The 20,507-nt window shown below is 36.4% G+C and overlaps 2 protein-coding genes across 3 annotated transcripts; one reads left to right on the top strand and one right to left on the bottom strand.

The window, feature by feature from the left end:
* Positions 1–5,647: 5,647 nt before the first annotated feature.
* On the bottom strand, positions 5,648–11,258 carry meaf6 (MYST/Esa1-associated factor 6). 2 transcript variants are annotated; one of them, XM_028461236.1, is made up of 8 exons: positions 11,093–11,258; positions 10,185–10,300; positions 10,017–10,104; positions 9,891–9,936; positions 8,693–8,885; positions 7,662–7,691; positions 7,165–7,198; positions 5,648–6,079 (listed from the first exon to the last, which is right to left on the bottom strand). In XM_028461236.1, exons 1-8 carry the CDS (start codon positions 11,180–11,182, stop codon positions 6,065–6,067), a joined length of 612 nt encoding a protein of 203 aa, XP_028317037.1. In that variant the 5' UTR covers positions 11,183–11,258; the 3' UTR covers positions 5,648–6,064. The 2 variants fall into 2 exon arrangements, with proteins under 2 accessions (XP_028317037.1, XP_028317038.1); XM_028461237.1 differs by lacking the exon at positions 7,662–7,691 and having other exon boundaries at positions 11,093–11,253.
* Positions 11,259–11,356: 98 nt separating this feature from the next.
* Positions 11,357–15,761, top strand: stpg1 (sperm-tail PG-rich repeat containing 1). The gene is made up of 8 exons (XM_028461887.1): positions 11,357–11,378; positions 11,464–11,585; positions 12,145–12,246; positions 12,968–13,138; positions 13,218–13,326; positions 13,422–13,590; positions 13,679–13,869; positions 15,250–15,761. The coding sequence occupies exons 1-8, from the start codon at positions 11,357–11,359 to the stop codon at positions 15,321–15,323; spliced, it is 960 nt and encodes a 319-aa protein (XP_028317688.1). The 3' UTR covers positions 15,324–15,761.
* Positions 15,762–20,507: the final 4,746 nt, after the last annotated feature.

Genomic DNA, 20,507 nt, shown 5'->3' with positions numbered 1-20,507 from the left:
GGTGTTCATAGGTAACAGATTTAACTTGTTTCCGTGTCCCAGTTTCTACAAGTTTTTTAAAAAATAAAATAAAATGTGGTTTAAAAACCTTGTTTTAATTAAAGGGACATTTGTTTTACTCTTTACCTTTCTTTTTTTTTTAACTTAAGTACATTTAGTAGCATGTACTTTTTTTGTTTTTATAGTAAGGGAGCAACTTCAATACTTTTACTAGGTGAAAAACACGTGAATTTAACTCGTAAAATACACGTTAAACACACGTCAATTTTTTTGCGTACTTTACGTGTATTTCACGTGTTTTTGACCTCGTTGGCTTTCCATAGTAGACACACACAGTGCGCGCGCACACTTCACGGCTGTTTATTCTCGCGACAAATGAACACGTGACACCACGACTCTGGCGCGCCTTCAGCCGTTGGTGAGTGTGTGTGTGCGCGCGCTTTGTGCACTGCTGCTTGTGTGTGTGTGTGTGTGTGTGTGTGTGCGCGCGCGCTTTGTGCACTGCTGCTTGTGTGTGTGTGTGTGTGTGTGCGCTTTGTGCACTGCTGCTTGTGTGTGTGTGTGTGTGTGTGCGCTTTGTGCACTGCTGCTTGTGTGTGTGTGTGTGTGTGTGCGCGCGCTTTGTGCACTGCTGCTTGTGTGTGTGTGCGCGCTTTGTGCACTGCTGCTTGTGCGTGTGTGTTGAAGTGCAGCAGACATGGTAACAGGTGGTAAAAACTGGGCCAAAACTGGCAAAAACGTGGCAAGAAAAGAGTGAAAAGTGACTAAAATGGACCAAAAGCAGTCAAGAGTCAAATAAATGGACAAACAATGAGGAACCAGGTGGTACGTAATGGCAACGAGTAGCTGAAATAGGCAAAATGTGGCAAAAGAAGAATAAAAATTTGATAAATGTCCAAAAGAACTTGCAAAAATGTAAAGAAAAATAGGGAAAAAGCGATATTTATTGGCAAAAAGAGCTAAAGTCTGAAAAAAGTGTCAAAGGTAAATAGGTAAAGTTTCCTTCTTTTAATGTTTTCTGTTTTTGGATAAACTGATAAGATTTTTTTAGGGTTGATACCGATTTTTTTTTTTCCATCAGCCTGAGCCGATGACCGATACGTATTGCCGATTTTCTTGAGCCGATACTACTTTTGCTCCCTCATCTTATATCATAAAAATTACACAATGATGACGACAAAATGTTTTAAAAAGCAACATTTATTGAAATGAACAAAGGTGAGGTAGAACGACAACAGGTAAAAAAATATTTAACAATTATTAAAAACAGGCGATGTAGAACAAGTAAAGTAAACAAGTAAAACATATTTCTGCTCGCTGTAAATAATGCGGATCGGCGAACGCAGCAGCCCATCTGCCGATGCTGATACACGTAAAAAACGCAAAAATGGGCCGAAAAAATATCGGCTGGCCGATATTTTGGTCTGTCACTAGTTTTCTGGTGGAATATTAATTAAAAATGAAGACAAAGAGCCACATGTTGAGCATTATAGAAAATGGAATGACTGATTACTAATAAATAGATGAATAAAGTTAAGCTTTAGGTTAAAACCCGAAATAACTGGTGTTTTATTAAAGGTTGGTCACATTCCCTGTAAAATGGTGAATAACTGTGGCTTTGTGTGCAGCACGTGTCACTAATAAAGTTGGTCTTGTTACGAAAATAACTACAAACATCTGCTTCAAATTGGAGACAAAAAAAGAAACAACATAAAGAAAGTAGGGCTGCTCGATTATAGAATAAAATGATAATCACGATAATTTTAGTCATAATTGAAATCACGATTAGTCAAACTATTATTTGTCAACCAAAACTTTTGTACAAAACAATGTAAAATATTTAATTTCAACATAATAAATATCTTCAAACACTAAAATCAAGTATGTTCACTTTTGCACAAAGCACCAAAAATATTATATATATATATATATATATATATATATAATTATAATGCAAATAAATAAAAAGGTGCAAAGTATTAATTAAAATATTATTCAAGTATGTTCTGTTTTGTTTTTTCTCTTTTTATTTTTTGTAGATATCCTAAATCGTAGAAACTGGTATTATTTTGCAAATAAAATAAATAAATAAAAATAGAAGAAAAAAAATGTTATTTTTTCTCCATTATGTTATTTTTTTGTAATTGTTCAGTGTAATAATCAAAATTGTCAACAAATTTTGATTCATTGCACAGCCTTAAAAGACTGTAAATAAACGCTGATTATTGATGGGCGTGAACCTTTGCGTACAGTCACACACTTAATGTAACGTGACTTTAACAGTTAACTTCAACCAAACCAAAGTGAGTTTTCCTTTCTAACACTGACCATAGAACAGGAGCAGACAAGAGCAATGCATGCTGGGTAATCCTGATCTAAAGCACAGGGTTAGAGTAGTGACGGCAACGTGATTCATTCATATCTGGAAAAGTTCCTGCAGAAACGCATCAGCAGAGTTAAGCACTAAACGGCTTTTAATAGAGCAATTTATACATTTCCAGTTTAGTAATCATATATCTGCAATTAAAAACATTGAGCTAAAATATCCCCAAATTTGACTTTTATTAGTCGTGTTTTACGTTGAATTACGTCATCGTAGGTTCAACATATTTAGTTCATTCAGATCATTCCCAAATGTGACCGGAAATGAATCTTCCATTGATGTCGAGAAGCAAAAACATTTATGACACATTTGTGCTTCGTGACTCGCTCTCCACGGTTGAACATGTGGAATGTGTTGTGTGTGGAATGAAGAGCAACTTTTCCTGCCAGACTGCGTTACGAGACGCTGAGAGTTTTTGGACGTAACTTGTGGTCTGAGTCACCATCCGAGGCCCGACTCTGCACGTCCCATATGTTGAGAAGCTGCAGGGCCAGAGAAAATGACACTGCTGGGTGAAAAATGCAAAGTATGTCCATAAAGCAGCTAGTGCTAAAGCCCAGGTATCAATCATGAGTCATGAGTCACCAGCGCAGGTAAAGAAGAGGCATTTTCTTCACCTCAGACAAACAACGTCTGCCAAGGCATGAAATATGGAAACAATCAACTATTTACAGGCCTGTGGACCAGGAATTTAACTTATAAAACATACAATTACCAGTAATTAAGTAAAATATATTGAAACGTGTTAGTCATAATGGGGAGGGACCATGGGTCAGTGATCCCATTAACCAAAAGGTTGGGGGTTTGAATCCCACTCCATCCAACTTATTGCAGTTGTATCCTTGGGCAAGGCACTTGACGCACATGGCCTCGTGTGAATGAGAATGAATTGTGCATGAATGTTGGTGGTTGGTGCGAAATGGCAGCCACATTTCTGTTAGTATTCCCCCAGGGCAGCTGTGGCTACATTGTAGCTTACCACCACTAGTATGACTGCTGTGAATGAATAATGGTTTCTGTATGTGCTTTGAGTATCCTTAAAAAAAGCGCTATATGAATTATTATTATTATTATTATAATAATGGCTTGGATTCATACATTGTTATTATTATTAATATCAAAGGAAATGCGAGAGGACTTTGAGGGCCACATGCAGGTCTTGGCCAAATTTTGTGTGGCCCCCAAACTGATGCAAAAAAAACCATAAAATGACCAATAAAAACATTAAAAAATTAAGAAAATATACAAAATGAGCCCCCTTGTGTCCGCCGGGTACAGACCTGTCCCCCTCAGTTTGTTTGGGTTTCAGGTTGAAATTTTTATTTACTGACATTTTTATGCAATTTTTTCTTCTTATTTCTTAGTATTTTCTGTTTTTTTTCCCTTTATCGACATTATCGTATTTATTTCTGAATATATACACATTTCCTTCTCTCTTTATGTATTTATCTATTATTAATGTTATTTATCTTTTTCTCCTTCATGCACTTATTTACTCATGATTGTTTTTATTATATTTTCCTCTATATCCCTTCCCTCCTACCACTAACACACACACTGTATTGTAAATTAGGGCTCAATATTTTTCTCAAAATGGCGATTTACGATAGATATATGTTTATTTTTAAATCTATAAAGTCTTAAAGAAATTTCTGGGTTAGATTTTCTGATGCATACAGCTGCACGGGCACATGTATAAATAAACAGCTGCACAATATGTGCTTTTTCTCCTGTAAAGGACAGCACGTGTGCGTGAGTTCTGCAGTTTATTTAACTGCGCTTTTCATGCTATTCTGAGAAGTCGTGAAAATAACAACTCCTAAAATGAGTATTTTAATACAAAACAAGCTAGAAAATGAACAGATATTGTTAGAAATGACAGTGTAATTTTCTGTATCGCCAAAACAGAAAACTTGATTTACATTGAATCTTGATAATTTGCCCAGCCCTAATTGTAATGTGTAGAATTTGTAAATATCTATCAGCGTATAGTACTGTTATTACCTACCATTTATTAGCACATTATGCTGACTTACTTGGCGGAGGTCTGCGCTCTCCGAGTGCTTTTCTAGTTGTCTGTGTTTTGTTGCAAAAAACTAAAGTGAGTTGCTATAAAGTGTATTCTAGCTAATTTAGTGGACGTCCCTTTTTACCGTTTAGTCCTTTTCTAATTTCAGAGTTAAAGTTTGAATAAAATGAGTCTGTGGTGATGCGGCGGATTAGGCCCAGGAATGTTTTCCAGGAATGGAGTCATTCCTGTCAGACTCTCCATCGTGTGCATTTGTCAGCAGATCAGTTTCCTCAGGACAATCGTTTCCAAACCATCCATATTCTCTGAAGGCCATTTGGACTGGATTCATAAAACATTGAAATGAGAGTCACATAGCAAGGCACTTTAGGCTGATACTCAGTTAGAGAACCATTGGAAACCATTGAAGGGTTTCCATTCAGCTGTAAGAAATCTGTGTAGCATTTGGACAAATCCAGAAAATGTATGTGTAACATAATACAGTGTATATAGAATTGAAAACCTGTGCTTTTGCTCCCTCTAGTGGTAAATTGATAAAACAAGCTGTTAAGTTGCAGACCTTTGTCCTAGTTTATCACAGCAGGGCCGAAAAAATGTTTGTTTGATCAACATTCATGTCAGCATTTAGAATAATGAGCCATCTGAGCATTAACACAGGAAACAATTTTGTGTGTCTTTCGTGCATTTCGGTATAATATTGTGTATGTGTCATTTTTTTGGAGTATTTTTTGTGTATTTCTGTTGTCGTTTTGCTTGTTTGTTAGTACACAGTAATTGTTTCATTTTTTTCTTGTCTTTTTCTCTAATGTTGTGTGTTTTTGGAGTATTTTCTGTTTATCTTGTCTTTTTCTGTATTTTCCTGCAATGTTGTAATTCTTCGTATTTTTTTTTTTTTTTATGTATTCTTGCTCTTGTTTTTTGTATTTTTCTGTCATTTTGTACATTTACTTTGGGGACCACATAAAATTAGACTGAAGGTTGCCCATGTCTGAACTGGGATGACATTTATAAACCCTTAAACTAGGTAAAATATTCTTTAAATAGCTTGACTTCTTTTATGTGGACATTAGAATGTGGGATTATAAATGATCTGTTTGAAATAATAACTACTTTAGACTGACAGTAAATACTTAATATGGACAAGTCATTTACAGACATTTCACAGCTGACCACAATCTTGATGACTGACATAAAACACAGTCTTCAGTTACACAAACACGCACAAAAAACATAAACATATTCCAATATCTGTGATTTATTTTTCTTTTTTTTGCAAAAACAATGTCAAAAGAGTATGGGGCGTTCAGGGGCTACAATACAAATATGAGACATTTAAAAAATTTCTTACACTAGGAATAAAAAAAAAGAAAAAAGACACACAATAAATATCACTTTTAACACTATACAAGGTGTTTTGTGTTAGCAGAGGCTAACGCTAACGTTCCACACCGTGTTTGTTGGTAACTGGCAGATGCAGAAAATATTCATGAACCATGACATTTGTGTCATGGGGAATGTTTCAGGCCAAACACACAAGGTACAGGCAGAAATGACAACTGATACGTAACGAATCACAAAGTTCACAAAAAAATAGGGTGTTTCCATACACGTGTCCAATATGTGTGTGTGTCCAGGGCTTTCCGATCGTCTCCTTAAGCTGAATAATCCTGCAAACAAACAAAGAAAAAGGTAAATTGTAATTAATTAATTGAATTTGAATCTTTCTGCATCTTAAATGTGAAACTTTCTCCCATGAGTGGATTTTTCCAGTTATTAGGCAATTAAACAAAACCTGTTTTTAGCTTTTGCAATTATAATTTATTACATGTTATGTAATGTTTATTTCAGACATGAGCAATTTTATTTAAATTAATTTAATTCAAATTTAATTAATTAAATTAATTAAAATTTAATTAAATGCAATTAAAAATAAATGCAAAAATGAAACAAGAAGGCAACAAATAAAAAATATACATTCTCGTCTGTTTTACTCCCAATCTATAGTTTTATTTCTAGTACACTGACACCTTACTATTTAACTTTAATCTATATTGTATTTGAAAATGGAATTAAGATAATATAACATTTCATGGTTACATGATTAGTACAAAAACAAAATGTTGATGCTCTGAATTTGTATGATCACAGAAAATGGACTAAAAAAATGAATTCACTTCCTGAAATGGAAATAGTTTTATTATTATTTATTGCAGAAATTGCAATATGACATGATGGAATATACCTTCATATGCATGATTTGGGACAATACCACGCATTTAAAAGCTATTTTTTTCTTCAGTAAACGAGTAAGAAAAGAAATTGAAATGTAAAATCTCATGCAAAATGTGACAGAGTTCACCTCCTAAAATGGAAATTTCTTTATGACACAGACTAAACCTTCACTGAAATTATTATGGGACAATATCGCGCATTTACACAACAATTTTCCACTGTAAAACGAGTTAACTAATGTGTAGCAGCTTTAGCAAACGGACAAACGTCAATGCACTCTGCGTAAATACAGCATAGAAATACAAAATGAATAACAACAGTTGACTAAATGAATCACATTGAGAACGTTTGGCACAATTTTGGTAAGATTAAAAGCAGATTAGGGAGAACTGATGAAACAGAAAAAGGGTAAACTGATGCAGAATTGGGGAAATTTTGAAACCTAAAATCTGAGCCTCTAAAAACGTTGGTGCAGTAATTGATAAATAAATAAGAGTAAAAACGTAGAAACTGTACTTACCGCTCTTGGTTTTTTGTTCACCTTCATATCAAATCTGTAAAAGCAAAAACAACAACGTGCTGCTTTAGGCTTTTACTTGGTAACTCATCCTGCATTTTATCAGGAGAGGAAAAAAGTAGTCACTACTGTGTGCTGTGGGAAAACCTTATAGAAAAAACAAAACAATCTTATTACAAAAACAGTGAAATGTGATTTTATCACAAGTTCTTTTTTATTTGACGATGCACTGAGCAAGCAGGCTGCAAATCATTCTCTACAGAAAAATGAGAAATGATAATGTTAATTGGCAGGCAAAGAAAACCAAAAGAAGCTCATAAAGAAGCTAGATGTCGATGAACAAGACATGACAGACATGCAAGTGTGAGCAAAAAAAAAAACAAGCAACTTTAAATCAAACTATTCAACTGAAGCAGGAAGTAGAGAAAGTGGATGGAGTTGGCAGCAGGCAGGGTGTCAGACACCACTGTACAGCAGCAGGAATTTAAATTCAGACTTACTCAAAGTCATAATCAAACATGGCAGAAGGACTGAGAGAGAGGGGGGGCAGCATTGAAGAGGGAGGAAGAGAGCAGCAGCTGTTAGTTCACCAACCTGGGCCATGATGAGCCCCCACTGTACACAACAAACACTAGAAAGCAAGGGTTCAACCTACAGCAGGGGTGTCAAACTCATTTTAGTTCAGGGGCCAAATACAGAGCAGTTTATGTTAAATGGGGGGAAATGAGTAATTGAATCACTATTGTGCTCTAGTTTGCACTTCTACGTATAAATACATTATGAAATAATAAAAATAAAGTATTCTGAATCTGAAATATGTACAACGCTGATAATATCAAAGCAATAAGTGACAGAATCTTCATTTTCACTTTATTTTTCAATTTTGTGGCCAATTTTTATGTAATTTGAGGAGATTTTGTGGAACAACTTGTGGATTTTGGAATAATTGAAAGTTATTTTAACAATTTGAGATAAAAAAAAAAAAAGGCTGCCAGAATATGATATAGAGGTGGGGAAAATGTGAGCTAGAGATATCTAGCTGAGATATTTACAACTGAATTAGTTTGTAATTTACACAAAGATTCGTGGTTTCTCCGACGTTTTTGCTTTCTGCTGCGGGCCTAATTGAATGCTCTAAAGGGCCAGGTTTGGCCCTCGGGCCTTGAATTTGACACGTGATCTATAGTGACTAAGGCTTGAACTCGTGAGCAAAATGACACACACTTTAAGTGTGAAGTAGTAAATAAATATAGTGTTAAATTGTGTTCATGTATAACCGTAGGCTGAGCCCTCAAGCTCTGTGTTAAAAAGAAAATCAACAACAGTAGTTGACTATTAGCTCTGTTTGATACAATTTTAGGACGTTTAATTTCTAGTTGTTATTTGACATTATTCGTTATGTATTTATTATATTAGAGTACATTTTGTTTCACCCCAGGCCAAAAAAGCAGAAATTTCAGGAAATTCTAACCACAAAGCAGCACGTCACAAAAGCAGGAGTTTTTCCACATTGAAATCCTTGATTTTCTACCTGTGTCTGTTTTTGTTCTTCCTTTTCTTGTGGGCTCCGTGGTTGCTGCTGGAGGAGGAAGAGGAGGCTGCTTTCTGAGGCTTCAGGTCCTGCAGCGCCGAGTCCATGTCCTCTGTGTCCTCCTGGCTGGGCTCGTTCTCCTGGTTCTGAAGGTCGGGAGAAGTGTCGCTTTCCGTGCCACTGCCAGCCTCGCCTGAACAACAGGTCAAACAAACAAACAGTGAGATAGGTACAGAGAAGCATCTTCCCAGTAAGAATGTGCGATATATCGTCGTTCACAATATATCGGCAAAAACATTCTCACCGGTAAGAATACGTAATCCCACGATAGAAACGATAAATGCCCATGTCGGAAATTAGCGAGGGCCACGGACCATTTGTCCCAGCAACACTTATGAACTGGAAGCTCAACTAAAGCTAACTATGCTAACACACCAACACATAGACAGTGCTAAGAGCTAACGCTAACCACTCCATATAAGGAACAGACCAAGTAAAAAAAACACAGAGCCACCGATTTGTTTATGATCAGATTTAACACTTGTATGGAAGGATAAAAGCTAAACATGTCACACGTTGTGTAAAATAAATTCTAGCACAAATACTAATGTCACTATTCATTTGTCCCAACTTGTAAAACGCAATATTTTTTAATTATATTTCATGTGTTCACAGACAAAGCTGGTCCCATTAGACTAATGTAACTATTGAGATTATTACACATAAATATACGGAATGATTAAATCATCAGCTTGATCTGGTTTAATTATAGGAAATCAGAGAGTTATTTATTAATCATAACTTTATGTAACTCATGAGATAAATAAAACAAGATTCAGCAGCACTAAAAACACTTGCTTTTTTTTTTTTTTTTTAAAGAAAACAATTTCATTTTAAGTGAGGAAATAAATGAATTACATACAATAACACTAATAGAGTGATCCACATGCAGCAATATATTCCATAATATATCAGCTCATGAGCAGCTATTGTAGCCTTTTTGAATGTGTCTAGTGTTGATGTGTTCATATGTATTTGTGTTTGTAAGGAGTCTGTTTATACTTTAAGTTGGGAATTGTTTTATTTATTTATTGTGATGTTTATCGTTATCGTGATAAATACCAGAAATTATCGGGATCATTTTTTTTTTAAGTCTATATCGCCCATCCCTACTTCCCAGATGATCGTTGATACTCACGTTTTTCATTCATATGATCCGGTATCCCACCAAGAGCATTTACTGCCTGTTACAAACACAGACGAAAAAACGAAACATTTATTACAGATTACCATGAACCAAAAAACAAAAAAAGTGCAAACTTACTGCAACCGACGTGACAGAAGACTTGCTGAATAGACGCTCGGCCTCCTTGAATTTTCTATTTCTTCTATCTGTCTTACTGTTGGAGTTTCTGTTGGATTAAAAAACAAAGGTTATGATAAAACTCTATGCATAATTAAGAAATGTATATGTTGTGAATGCAATACTTACTTTTGGTTGGTGAGGTACCGATCCCATCCTCTGATGATGTTTCCATACATTTGCGTGTCTTCTAGGTAGCTGCCTTCAAAGGCATAGATCTGTCTTTCTAAATTCACCAGCGTCTCCTGTGACAATATGACAACGGAAAGATTTAAATAAAATAAAAAAAGACTACTACATGCTCTTAAAACCTGTCAACAAATAGAGTAAACATCTGTGCTATCGGAGAGAACATATATTGTACATGATTGTTACATTTACGTTATCACCAAATAAAATTATAGCTTGTGATAACGATAAAGACAAGGATTGTGTCAAATAAAGGTTTATCAAGGCACGCTCGAGGAATTTTGTATTATTCATAATTAAAATTATTTAATTATTTGAGATAAAATGCAAATGTTACTACCTTAAACTCTTAAATCCATAAAAAAAATACTAAACTAAATCAAACAACACTGGCGCTCATACCCCTGATAAACAAACACATTTTACATTTAAGATAGCCACATTTTAATGTTAACATTTAATGTTATTTACCTGTATTGTGATATTTTATGTTCTTGTATTCATGCTGCATACTGGTAAAAAGGAAAAACCTCTACCTGGAGTCTGACTTATCGCGATAACTGAGCTATGGCTGCTAATTTTAAGATATCAAGTCCGTTAATGTATTTAAACGATCGTCCCAGTAAAGACTTTTTAAAAAATGTTCAACTACAACTTCTAAACACAAAGGTAATCGGAGGTGTTAACTTTAAACGGCTTTATGTCAGCTCTGGCTAAATACGCGGGATCCACTGGTTAGCATAGCAATTAGCGCGACCTATGCTAGAAGCCGCCCACTCGGGATTTATTATTAAAACGGGGTTGGAAAATAAAGCTCGGGGTTTTTATTCAAAGTTCTGTGGACTCACTGCTAGCTCCTGTTTCCGCTTCACCAGCTCAGATAGTTCCCGGCGTGTGTCCGGGATCTGCGGCGGAGCGGCCTTTGCGTGCATCGCCATGTCGGACGGTTCTCTCACACACAAAGCTACAGGAGAAGCTAATGTTAGCCGATACCAGCAGAGGGCGCCCAAACCTCGCGAGAACACGTACATTGCTTGTGTTCTCATGCGTTGTCATGACAACCGAGCTAACGTCTACAGCTCAGACAAGCTTTTAGTTGAACAGTGAGCATTATGTACCGAGGGTTAAATAAATGTGAGTTTTAATGTAAATGGTAATATTTTTTTTCTAAAACATTTCTGAATTATGTTTTTTTTTGTTGTCTTTTCAACCCAAAAAGCAGATACTTTTCCATCTTCTTCACCTTCGATACCGTCGAAGTACCAAACTGTGGTGGTGACAAACCCGGAAAAGAAAGGCTTTTCATCCCAAGCAAAGAGATTTTTCTCTGCAGTCTGTCAGGTATTTTACTTCAATATTGTAAAGATAAAAATATCATCATAAGTAGGGAAGCTTATTGCTGTCACTGAGGAAAAAGTTGAGTTTTTCTGAATTGATGCGATCATTTCTATGGGAAATATTTTTTTGTTGTTTTTTTCCTGAGCTGATGAGATCATTTTTTGAATTTTTTTTTCATAGCAAATATGTTTTGGTTTTCCTGAATTGATGGGATAATTTTTTATGGGAAATATTTTTATTTTTTTCAGAGTTGAGATTCATTTTATGGGAAATATTTTTGTTTTTTTCTGAATTGATGAGATCATTTTTAATTTGTTCAGGCAAAATTCAGCTGAATATTTAAAAAATAACAACGGAAAAACAACAGAATTTTTACTTATTTTTATTATTTTATCTCAGAAAAACCAAAAAACATTTCCAATAAAAACAGAAAAACAGGGATTTTTTAATTTACCTTTTTTTTTTTTATCTCATCAATTCGGAAAAAAACGAAACTTTTTTCCTTCCGTGAATGCAATAAGCTTCTGTACTACAAAGAGACAGTGTTGTTGTTTTGTTTCAGAATGAAAACCCAGGGCCGGGTTCCTATGACTGTATAATCACTGCTGAAGTCAACAGTCCATCGTTTTCCAAGAAAGGCACCACAGGTTTTGTTCCAGCCAAGGTCACGCAATGAATGAATGAATGAATGATTGATTTATTTTATTTTATTTTTATTTATTTTTTATTTTAAAGGTGGTGGTTGTGGACAGGGGGAATGAGTGAGTGGTAATACCTAAAGCAGGTATTTGGGATTAACATGTCTAAAGTTAAGCCCAGTATGAATTTTATCCCACATCCCAAGGCGTTGCAGTGCATCGTAGACCAGTATATGTGCAAAAACCGCTACCGCAAACCCAGGAACTGCCCTGGGCCCGCAGATGCAGCCAGGCCAGCAGATGGAGCGGGGGCCAGGGAGCACCAGGCCACCCCCAAATACAATATTTCCAAGTAGACTTTGTAGGCAAACTGTAAACCTAGAGTATAACTTTTTATTGCTATAGCATTGAATGTAATAATAATGTGTTCGGTAACACCGAATTAGCAACAATGACTTTAGGTTATAACTAAGCTGTGGCGTATGCTGATCTAGAACTACCGGTGTACATAAATCGCACTAAAATAGTTTTAAAATAGTTTTGATGTCTGTGTTAATCGACAACTCACACTATGGTCAGAGCCATACACCATGTTTTAGGACTCTAGGAGGAAAACCTGAGTAGGACAAGATTAGGGTTCTGCCATCTACTGGTTACAGTATCAACATTATTGGACCATTGATATCCTTCACACTCGTCTTCATTTGATTAAAGTGCTAAATTCAAATGTCCTAATGTTGTTTTCAGGTCACGAGAAGACCTCAGAGCATCTCTCCAGGACCAAATGCTTACAACCTGCAGAGCTCTTTAATAACCAAGTGTGACTTCAACACAGGGTCCTCCAGGTTGTTCAGGTTACCTGTGGCTGTGCAGATGGACGGTCCCAAGCATAAAACTCCAGCTCCGAATCAATACGATGTACAGCATGACTACACAGTGCTATGATCTGTGTGTCTACTGTACTGTTTATTACCATGTTTGGCTTCCACCTTCACAGGTTCTTTATGAAAATAAGGAGAAAGCCTTTTCTGCAGCTGGTACATCAGCTTTTCTCTCAAAAACCAGACGCCTCACCATGTCTTTGAACAAAGACACTCCATCGCCAGGTAAAATTAAATTAGACACTTTTTTTTTCAATTTAAATGCAGCGTTCTATTGAGGTTCGCACATTTAAATAGAAACGCTTTCAAATCTTTTGCAGGACACTATGACGTGAAAGACACAGTCATCCAGCACAGCAGTAAGGCCATCATGTCACCCTTTAAATCAAAAACAAAGAGAATCCCAGCTCTAGCTAACAACTATGTGCCCGGCCCTGGAGCCTACACTCCCTATCAGGGACCTGAACCCCTAAAGAGGGCCATCCACCCGTGTGTAGACACTACAGATAGTTTTCAGTGTTGTAGTTGTAAGCATATATTTCTTTTAGATAGTCTAAAGTGTTTTCTGTGTTTGAAGGAGGAGATACTTTTTGGCGGTATCAGCTCCTCCTGTGATCATTCCTAAGGACCCCCCCTTACCAGGTCCTGGTCAGTATGACATAAGGAACAACATCCGGCCCTCGAACCATCCGTTGCCCACCGCTGCATTTGCATCCAGAACTGAGAGGATACATAGAAGCCTCCAGACTGATGTGAATCCAGGTCCAGGTAACAACTTAAAGCAGTGGTTTCCAACCCTTTTTTTTTGTCATGACCCCATTTTTATATCACAAATTTCTGGCGACCTCCAGAGGCTATAATTTTTTGCTATACTGTTACACATACATAGTAGCCAGAATTAGTGCACAAAGTGACACTATGCACCAGCTCAGATATTTTTGTATTACTTTTTATTTTAACTAGATTTATATTGAAGTAAGTGAAATTATAGAAATACAACTGTTTGTGATTGTGTGTGGTGTTTTAATTTGAAAAATAATAATAATGAGTATTTATTTTTATTTTATTATGACTAGATATTTTAGGCGACCCCACATGGTTTCACGACCCTAAGGTTAAAAAACTCTGACCTACACAGAAGCTCAGCAGACGTCTACAGACGACCATGACTTTGTGGGTTTTTAATTTTTTTAAAAAAGGGAGAAAACTGCTGACTATTCGACATGGGAAAGTAATTTCTATTTCTTTATTGCTTCATTGATTTCGGGATAACACTACCCTTGTATTGCCTAAACCTTTGAAAATTCTCAGAAACAACTCTTTTAGAAGTTTGAAGCAAAAAAAAAATGTATTTAAAATTTTGATTGTAAATTAATATTTAAAATATAACGACATGCTAAAAAATACATTCATTTTACTAGGAATAATACCACGTGACCAAGTATCTTTTTTAAATAAAAAAAAGAGAATTAACACACATTTTTACTCAGATGTTATAAAGGTCTCAAACATTTATTTTTTTATAGGTTTAAGGTGTTTATTTGAGAAACTACGGTGTGTTGAGCAATATTTAAAGTGTAACGTGTTTTAACTAAAGCTAATTTAGTTTGGAGCTTGTTTTTGTTTAGAATGTGATTATAATCAAGGCCCTAATATTTAAAAGGCAGTGGCTATCCGTACGGTTGCCGTATCAATATACCAACATTTTATCCGTAAACCACTCCCCTCATTGGCCAGTTTAAGTCACGTGACTAAGACTAAGCCTAACCATAAACCTAACCCTATCTATAACCCTAACCCTAAAAATTGTTGCTATATAGGGTTATAACCTAACTCTAATGCTTAACCTAACCCCAACCCTACCAATAGCACCGGGGGTTGCCCGTACGGCAACCGTACAAATAGACACTTTTTATTTAAATCAAGGAAATGTACAATGTTTATTTTCCATAAAACATTGAAAATGTCTCACCAATAATCATAATAATAATACATTTTATTTAAAAGCGCCTTTCAGAACACCCAAGAACACTGTACAGGGCAGTCATTAAAATAAACACAAATGTGATCACTCTACTGTCAAAAGTTGAGAATGATAAATATATGCTTTCAGGTTTTATAACAACGTCTATTTTTGTCTCTTCGCAGGTTTTTACGATCCGCAGATCTTGAAAAAGCAGTCCTTCTTTTACAACGACTCCAGAGTTTGGCTCCCTGTGTGAACCACAGCAAACACACAAACACATTTCCCCCCCTAATGTGTTACAGGTCAGTGTTCATGACTTGTGTGATGAAAGGAATTAGTTTCATCTTCACTCGGACTTCCTGATGCTGAGTCGATATCTGAGTAAGCGTTGGCTCAGTGGTGCAGCAGCTGCTGGTCCAGTCAGAGGAACGCTGTGCTAACAGCTGAGCTCCAGATGACACCAGTGTGCCAACTGCTGCAGGGCAGACGGGTGGGACTCTGTATGTGAGAAATGTGACTGAGCTGGCACGAGGGGAGGGTTGAGTTTTGTTTAAACTAGAGGACAAATGTGCACATCAGTCAGTCCTTCTGTCACATGGCAGGGAGAGCACATTGTTAACAGCAATTCAACACTAATCAGTCTTTTTTGTGAGGAAATAACGTAGAGCAGGGGTGTCACATTATTTGTAGTTCAGGGGCCAAATACAGATAAGTTTGATCTCAAGTGGGCGACAGATTTTATGCTGGAAAACAAGTAATTTCAACATTAATGTGCTCTAGTTTGCACTTCTACGTATACAAAACTCACAACCTATGTAAGAAACCGACAATATTCTAGCAAAAAGTGACAGATATCAGTCCCAACAAGAACTTCACTTGAAATTTCCTCGATTTTGTGACCAATTTGTATTTAATTAAGAGAAATATCATGTATTTTAAAAATTGTGTAAGAATTTTGAGTTTTTTCAACAGTTTAACACTAAAAATGACTGCAATCATGTGATATAAGCACCAGGAGTGTTGAGTTTAATTTACGCAATGATCGATGTTTTTTTGTATTTATTTTTGTAATTTTTAATTTCTCCCATGGGTCGGATTGGATGCTTCCTGTTTTCAGGGTCACAGGGGTCTGCTGGTGCCTATCTTCAGCTCTCAATGGGCATTAGGCAGGGGCACACCCTGGACAGAGCTCCATTCCATCACAGGGCAACACACAGACACAAACCTATCACACTAATTTAGAAACTCCAATCAACCTAACAGTCACTTTTTTGGATCGTGGGAGTAAGCCAGAGGAAGCCCACACAGCATGGGGAGAACATGCACATTTTATCTCCTGACATATTTCAACTGCCTTTCTTAAGGAGCTCATTGGTGACTAGAGCTCCTGAGGGCCCCTCACATGGTTCATACCCTGCTGGCCGAGTGAGAGACGGATTTAGAAAAAATTGGACAAAACTTTAATGGCATGACAGTTTAAAATATGTTGCCTGAGAAAAGTAAACTGGGACGTCCTTTTACCACCATGTATGCTAATGCTAGTGTTGAAGCTGCTGTAAAAGCTGCTGTGATGCCAACACGGCGTGAAAGTACAGTTTGTCCCCAACAGCCTCTTGTCTGCTCCCCATCAGCAGAGCTAGTACTGGTCCCAGTCTGTAGCTCCACTGGTTCACCCGAGGGAACATTGGTTTGTTCCTTCATTACAGTCTGAAGATCACTCAGTTTGTCCTTAAGACTTTGACTCTCCAAATCCTTTTCACACATGTGACTTTCCATTTCCTCTATCTGAGCTACAAGTGATTTGTGCTGTTGGATTAAAACATTATCCTTTAGTTGCAACAGGCTAGTTTTTGCACCTTCCAACTGTTCCCGGAGATGGAACAATTTTTTGCTGAGACTCTGATTCTCAATTTCCAGCTTTGTCATTTTTCCTCCATCTTTGTTCTCTGAAGTCAGCTTCTACGTCTTCTCATGCTGGATACTGTCACACTGTTCTTCATCCTGGGCTTGTAAAGCACATTCGTTTCCCAAAAACTTCTTACGATGTTTTATTTGGTGCCTAATGCTCTCAATAGCTGCCAGTGATTCCACCACACCGCGATACATCTCAGTTCCACTAGAGGTCGCAGTTCTCTCTGTGTTTGGATCCATCTCTGTAGTTTCAGACATAGTGAATGTAACGGATTACAAGTACTAAATCACCTATGTTACTTGGTCATTTCAAAAAAAGTAATTAGTTACATTTCTACACACAACTGTTACTAAGTTATTATTGTTTTGTTTTAAAATGATCAACGGGCATTTGTGACCAGACAACAATGAAATGCATCACATCAGAGCCTGAGAATTTTTTTTTTTTTAATTTTTTTTTTTATTTTGAATTGAATTCATTGGTGTTGTTTTATTAAAAACCTAATTGTATATTTTTGACAAACCTTTTATTTTATACAGATGCCTTTGTGGGAAATAAATTAAGTTCCAATTGTGCAACATTTGGTCACTTCCTTTATAAGTTTATACACGAGATGTTTACTGTATGCAAGGGAACAGTGTCAAACTCAAGGCCCGAGGGCCAAGTTCGGCCGTATTGGAGCATCTAATGTGGCCGCATGGTGTGTGTGTGTTAGGGGGTGAGGGGGAGATGACAGGAGTCATGACGCATTTATGTTGTGCTCAGTGATGGTACCATTACTGTTTGCTTTGAATTGCAATTCTGTTTCTACAGTTAATTGTATATTTTGAATACTGTCCATTTCAAAATTACACAGTATCATTTTTCTCTGTTTCTGTACCTTAATTTATATTTGTATAAGGATGTTGGTGATCACTATTTTTGTCGATATGTGGATGTCATACCTAAGCATTCATGTTGCAGTGCATGAAATTAAATATGCCAATAACTTAACTGTGCAAAATAAACACTTCAAGTAGTTTGAAATTGAAGAACATTTTTCTTCATTGTGTTTCATGGCATAGAATTTTGACACATCTAAACATCTTCAAAGACATTTAGTGCAATATAAATTCAACAAAATGGGACACAACATACCCTGCCCATATGTAGATTTTTATTTTATATATAAAGATGTTGGTGATCACTGTTTTTTTGTCGATATATGGATGTCATACCCCACTGTTCTAAATAAAAGCAAACAAAAGAATGAAAATAATCACTTTAATTTATTACATACAAAAAACAAAAAGAACAATTTCAAATTCGGGCAGCGGGACAAAACTAATTGCTTACCTGCCAACTTCGGCCCTCGGGCCCCAAATTGGACGGCCCTGATTTAGATAGTCACCAAGTAGCTACAAAACTAATCTACTTTTGTGCACAATATACACAATCTTTACTTTGGTGTTTATTATGTCATAACTGGAAACATTTTCATAACTTTTTCCTGTCTTATCTTCTTAAAGTGTGTTTTTTTTTTTTATCATAATGTTGTATACATCACTGTAGACATACATATATGACCATTAAGTTACATTTAAAATACCAAGATACGCAAGTAGTTGATTTGCTTCTTGAGGATTTCCAACCTTTTGGATCAAAGCCTTTTATTAAATTTAAGAATAATCTCATCATATAAAGAAAGAATTGATTTTCCCCAAAGACACGAGCTCCAAACTTCTGTTTATGTTATATTCTTTACATGTGCTTTGGTCCAGTCCCTAGAGGATCTACACTGCTGACCAGAGCTGAAACCCGCCTGGTTCTTTAATGATGGAGAAGGACACACATTTATAATCTTATACTTTTAATGAAGTCAAGGAATTGATTTAACACCATTTATTACAGATACAATTTATGAGTCAGTGAGATATTATCTTTACTAGCCCAGTGACATCATTCCCCCCACCAGGTCCAGACGACAAAGATTAAGATGCATTGTCTTCCCCCGGCTTTTATCTGCTACGTTGCTCCTCCTTCACTGGGCCCCACCTCCCACAGTTCTAGCCTGTGTCAGTAATCTATGTGTGTGTGCACCGAGGAGTATGTGGCTAGCTTTATATGAAGCTAAGTGTAATGTCCCTAAATATCCCTCACTTCAAAGTCATGCGCTCACATAAAAAATGACTGAAGATTTCTTTTTTTTTTTTTTTGCGGTAGTGCGGTTGATAACACCAACTGCATTCATGGTCGACTCTCTCTGTGCAGCAGCTGTAGTTATATTCAGACTCTGACTTCAGCAGCTTGTCTCTAAATATGAGTACTCGTCCTGTATAACCCAACCACTGTGTGCTCCGTGGTTTCTCCAGTGATAAAAGCATTTTACAACTCGTCTCGTACACAGAGAGATGGTCTCTGCCTCTGCTTTGTTGCACAGGGAGTGTCAGACACAAGTGTTTAAGTGCAACTGCAGGCCTTTTGTGGTGGGAGGGAGTTTTCTGTCATGCTTTTCGTGGCAGGGTGCAGTAGGGGCAATGAACAACATGCCTTTGTGGGTTTCTGGGAGGCTCTCTGAACCTGAGGTGTGGGCAAGTGTGGACACGAAGTCTCTCGGAGATGGTCTCAGGATGACAGATTTTGGAGGATCTTTGCTGAGGAAGCAGGCAGACAGTGAATCATCAATCATCCCTGATGAAAACTTCTTAATCCTTAGATTTGCGCGCTCTCGCCAGGTGTATTTACGTTTCCTGAGGAGGTTTCTGAAAGGCTGAAGCTTTGCTGACTTCACAAGAGTAACCTGGTGATGATGTTAGTGTGGGTGGAGGTCTCCGTCATCAGTGACCATGTTTGGATCTTCTGCCTTCATCTGTTTTGAAAAGTTTTATATTCTCAGATGCAATAAAATCTGTTTTTTTGTCAAATACAATCCGTATAAAGTTAAAAACTGTCAAAGCCTCCCTAACACACAAAAAATATTAACTATATTATTACTAATGCAATTTGTTTTTGAAACAGGACATTTCTTAGAAAGATTACTGGGATTTGTGTGTGAATCAAACGCCATTTGAGTGTGGATCTGCAAGGTGGAAAATGAAGTTAAAAAGTAATATGACAGTTTTTAGCTTTTCTAGAATTTTTTTTTAGGGTCCTTATTTTGGTAATCAAAGGTTATTTTTTGTAATTAAATAAATATTTCTTTATATTTCTAAAACATGCTGTATTTGTTTTTGTTTTGTTTTTTTTAACTACGGTGTATTTGTTTTGACAGGTATGTTTCTTATTTGCAAAACAAAATGCATTACTTTGTCAGTCTCTGGTTTGGATCAGGTTTGTCATCTGTACTGTACAAAGTTTAGAACAGATTACAAGATTCAATAACTTCAAACATTTGGTTGTTTAGTTTCATTATGCGGATTTAGTATTTAGATAAATTAAGACATGTGCTAACTAAATGATCTTAAATCTTCACCTTGTGGTGTTAGTCTATAAATAAGTACTGGGTTTTTCCATCTATTGGATATTTCATTCTCGTTTAATGCTCATATG

Source organism: Gouania willdenowi, chromosome 11 (assembly GCF_900634775.1).
Source record: "Gouania willdenowi chromosome 11, fGouWil2.1, whole genome shotgun sequence".
NCBI classification, from domain to species: domain Eukaryota; kingdom Metazoa; phylum Chordata; class Actinopteri; order Blenniiformes; family Gobiesocidae; genus Gouania; species Gouania willdenowi.
The sequence above is the reverse complement of the archived record's forward strand: the minus strand, read 5'-3'. Positions and strand labels throughout refer to the sequence as shown.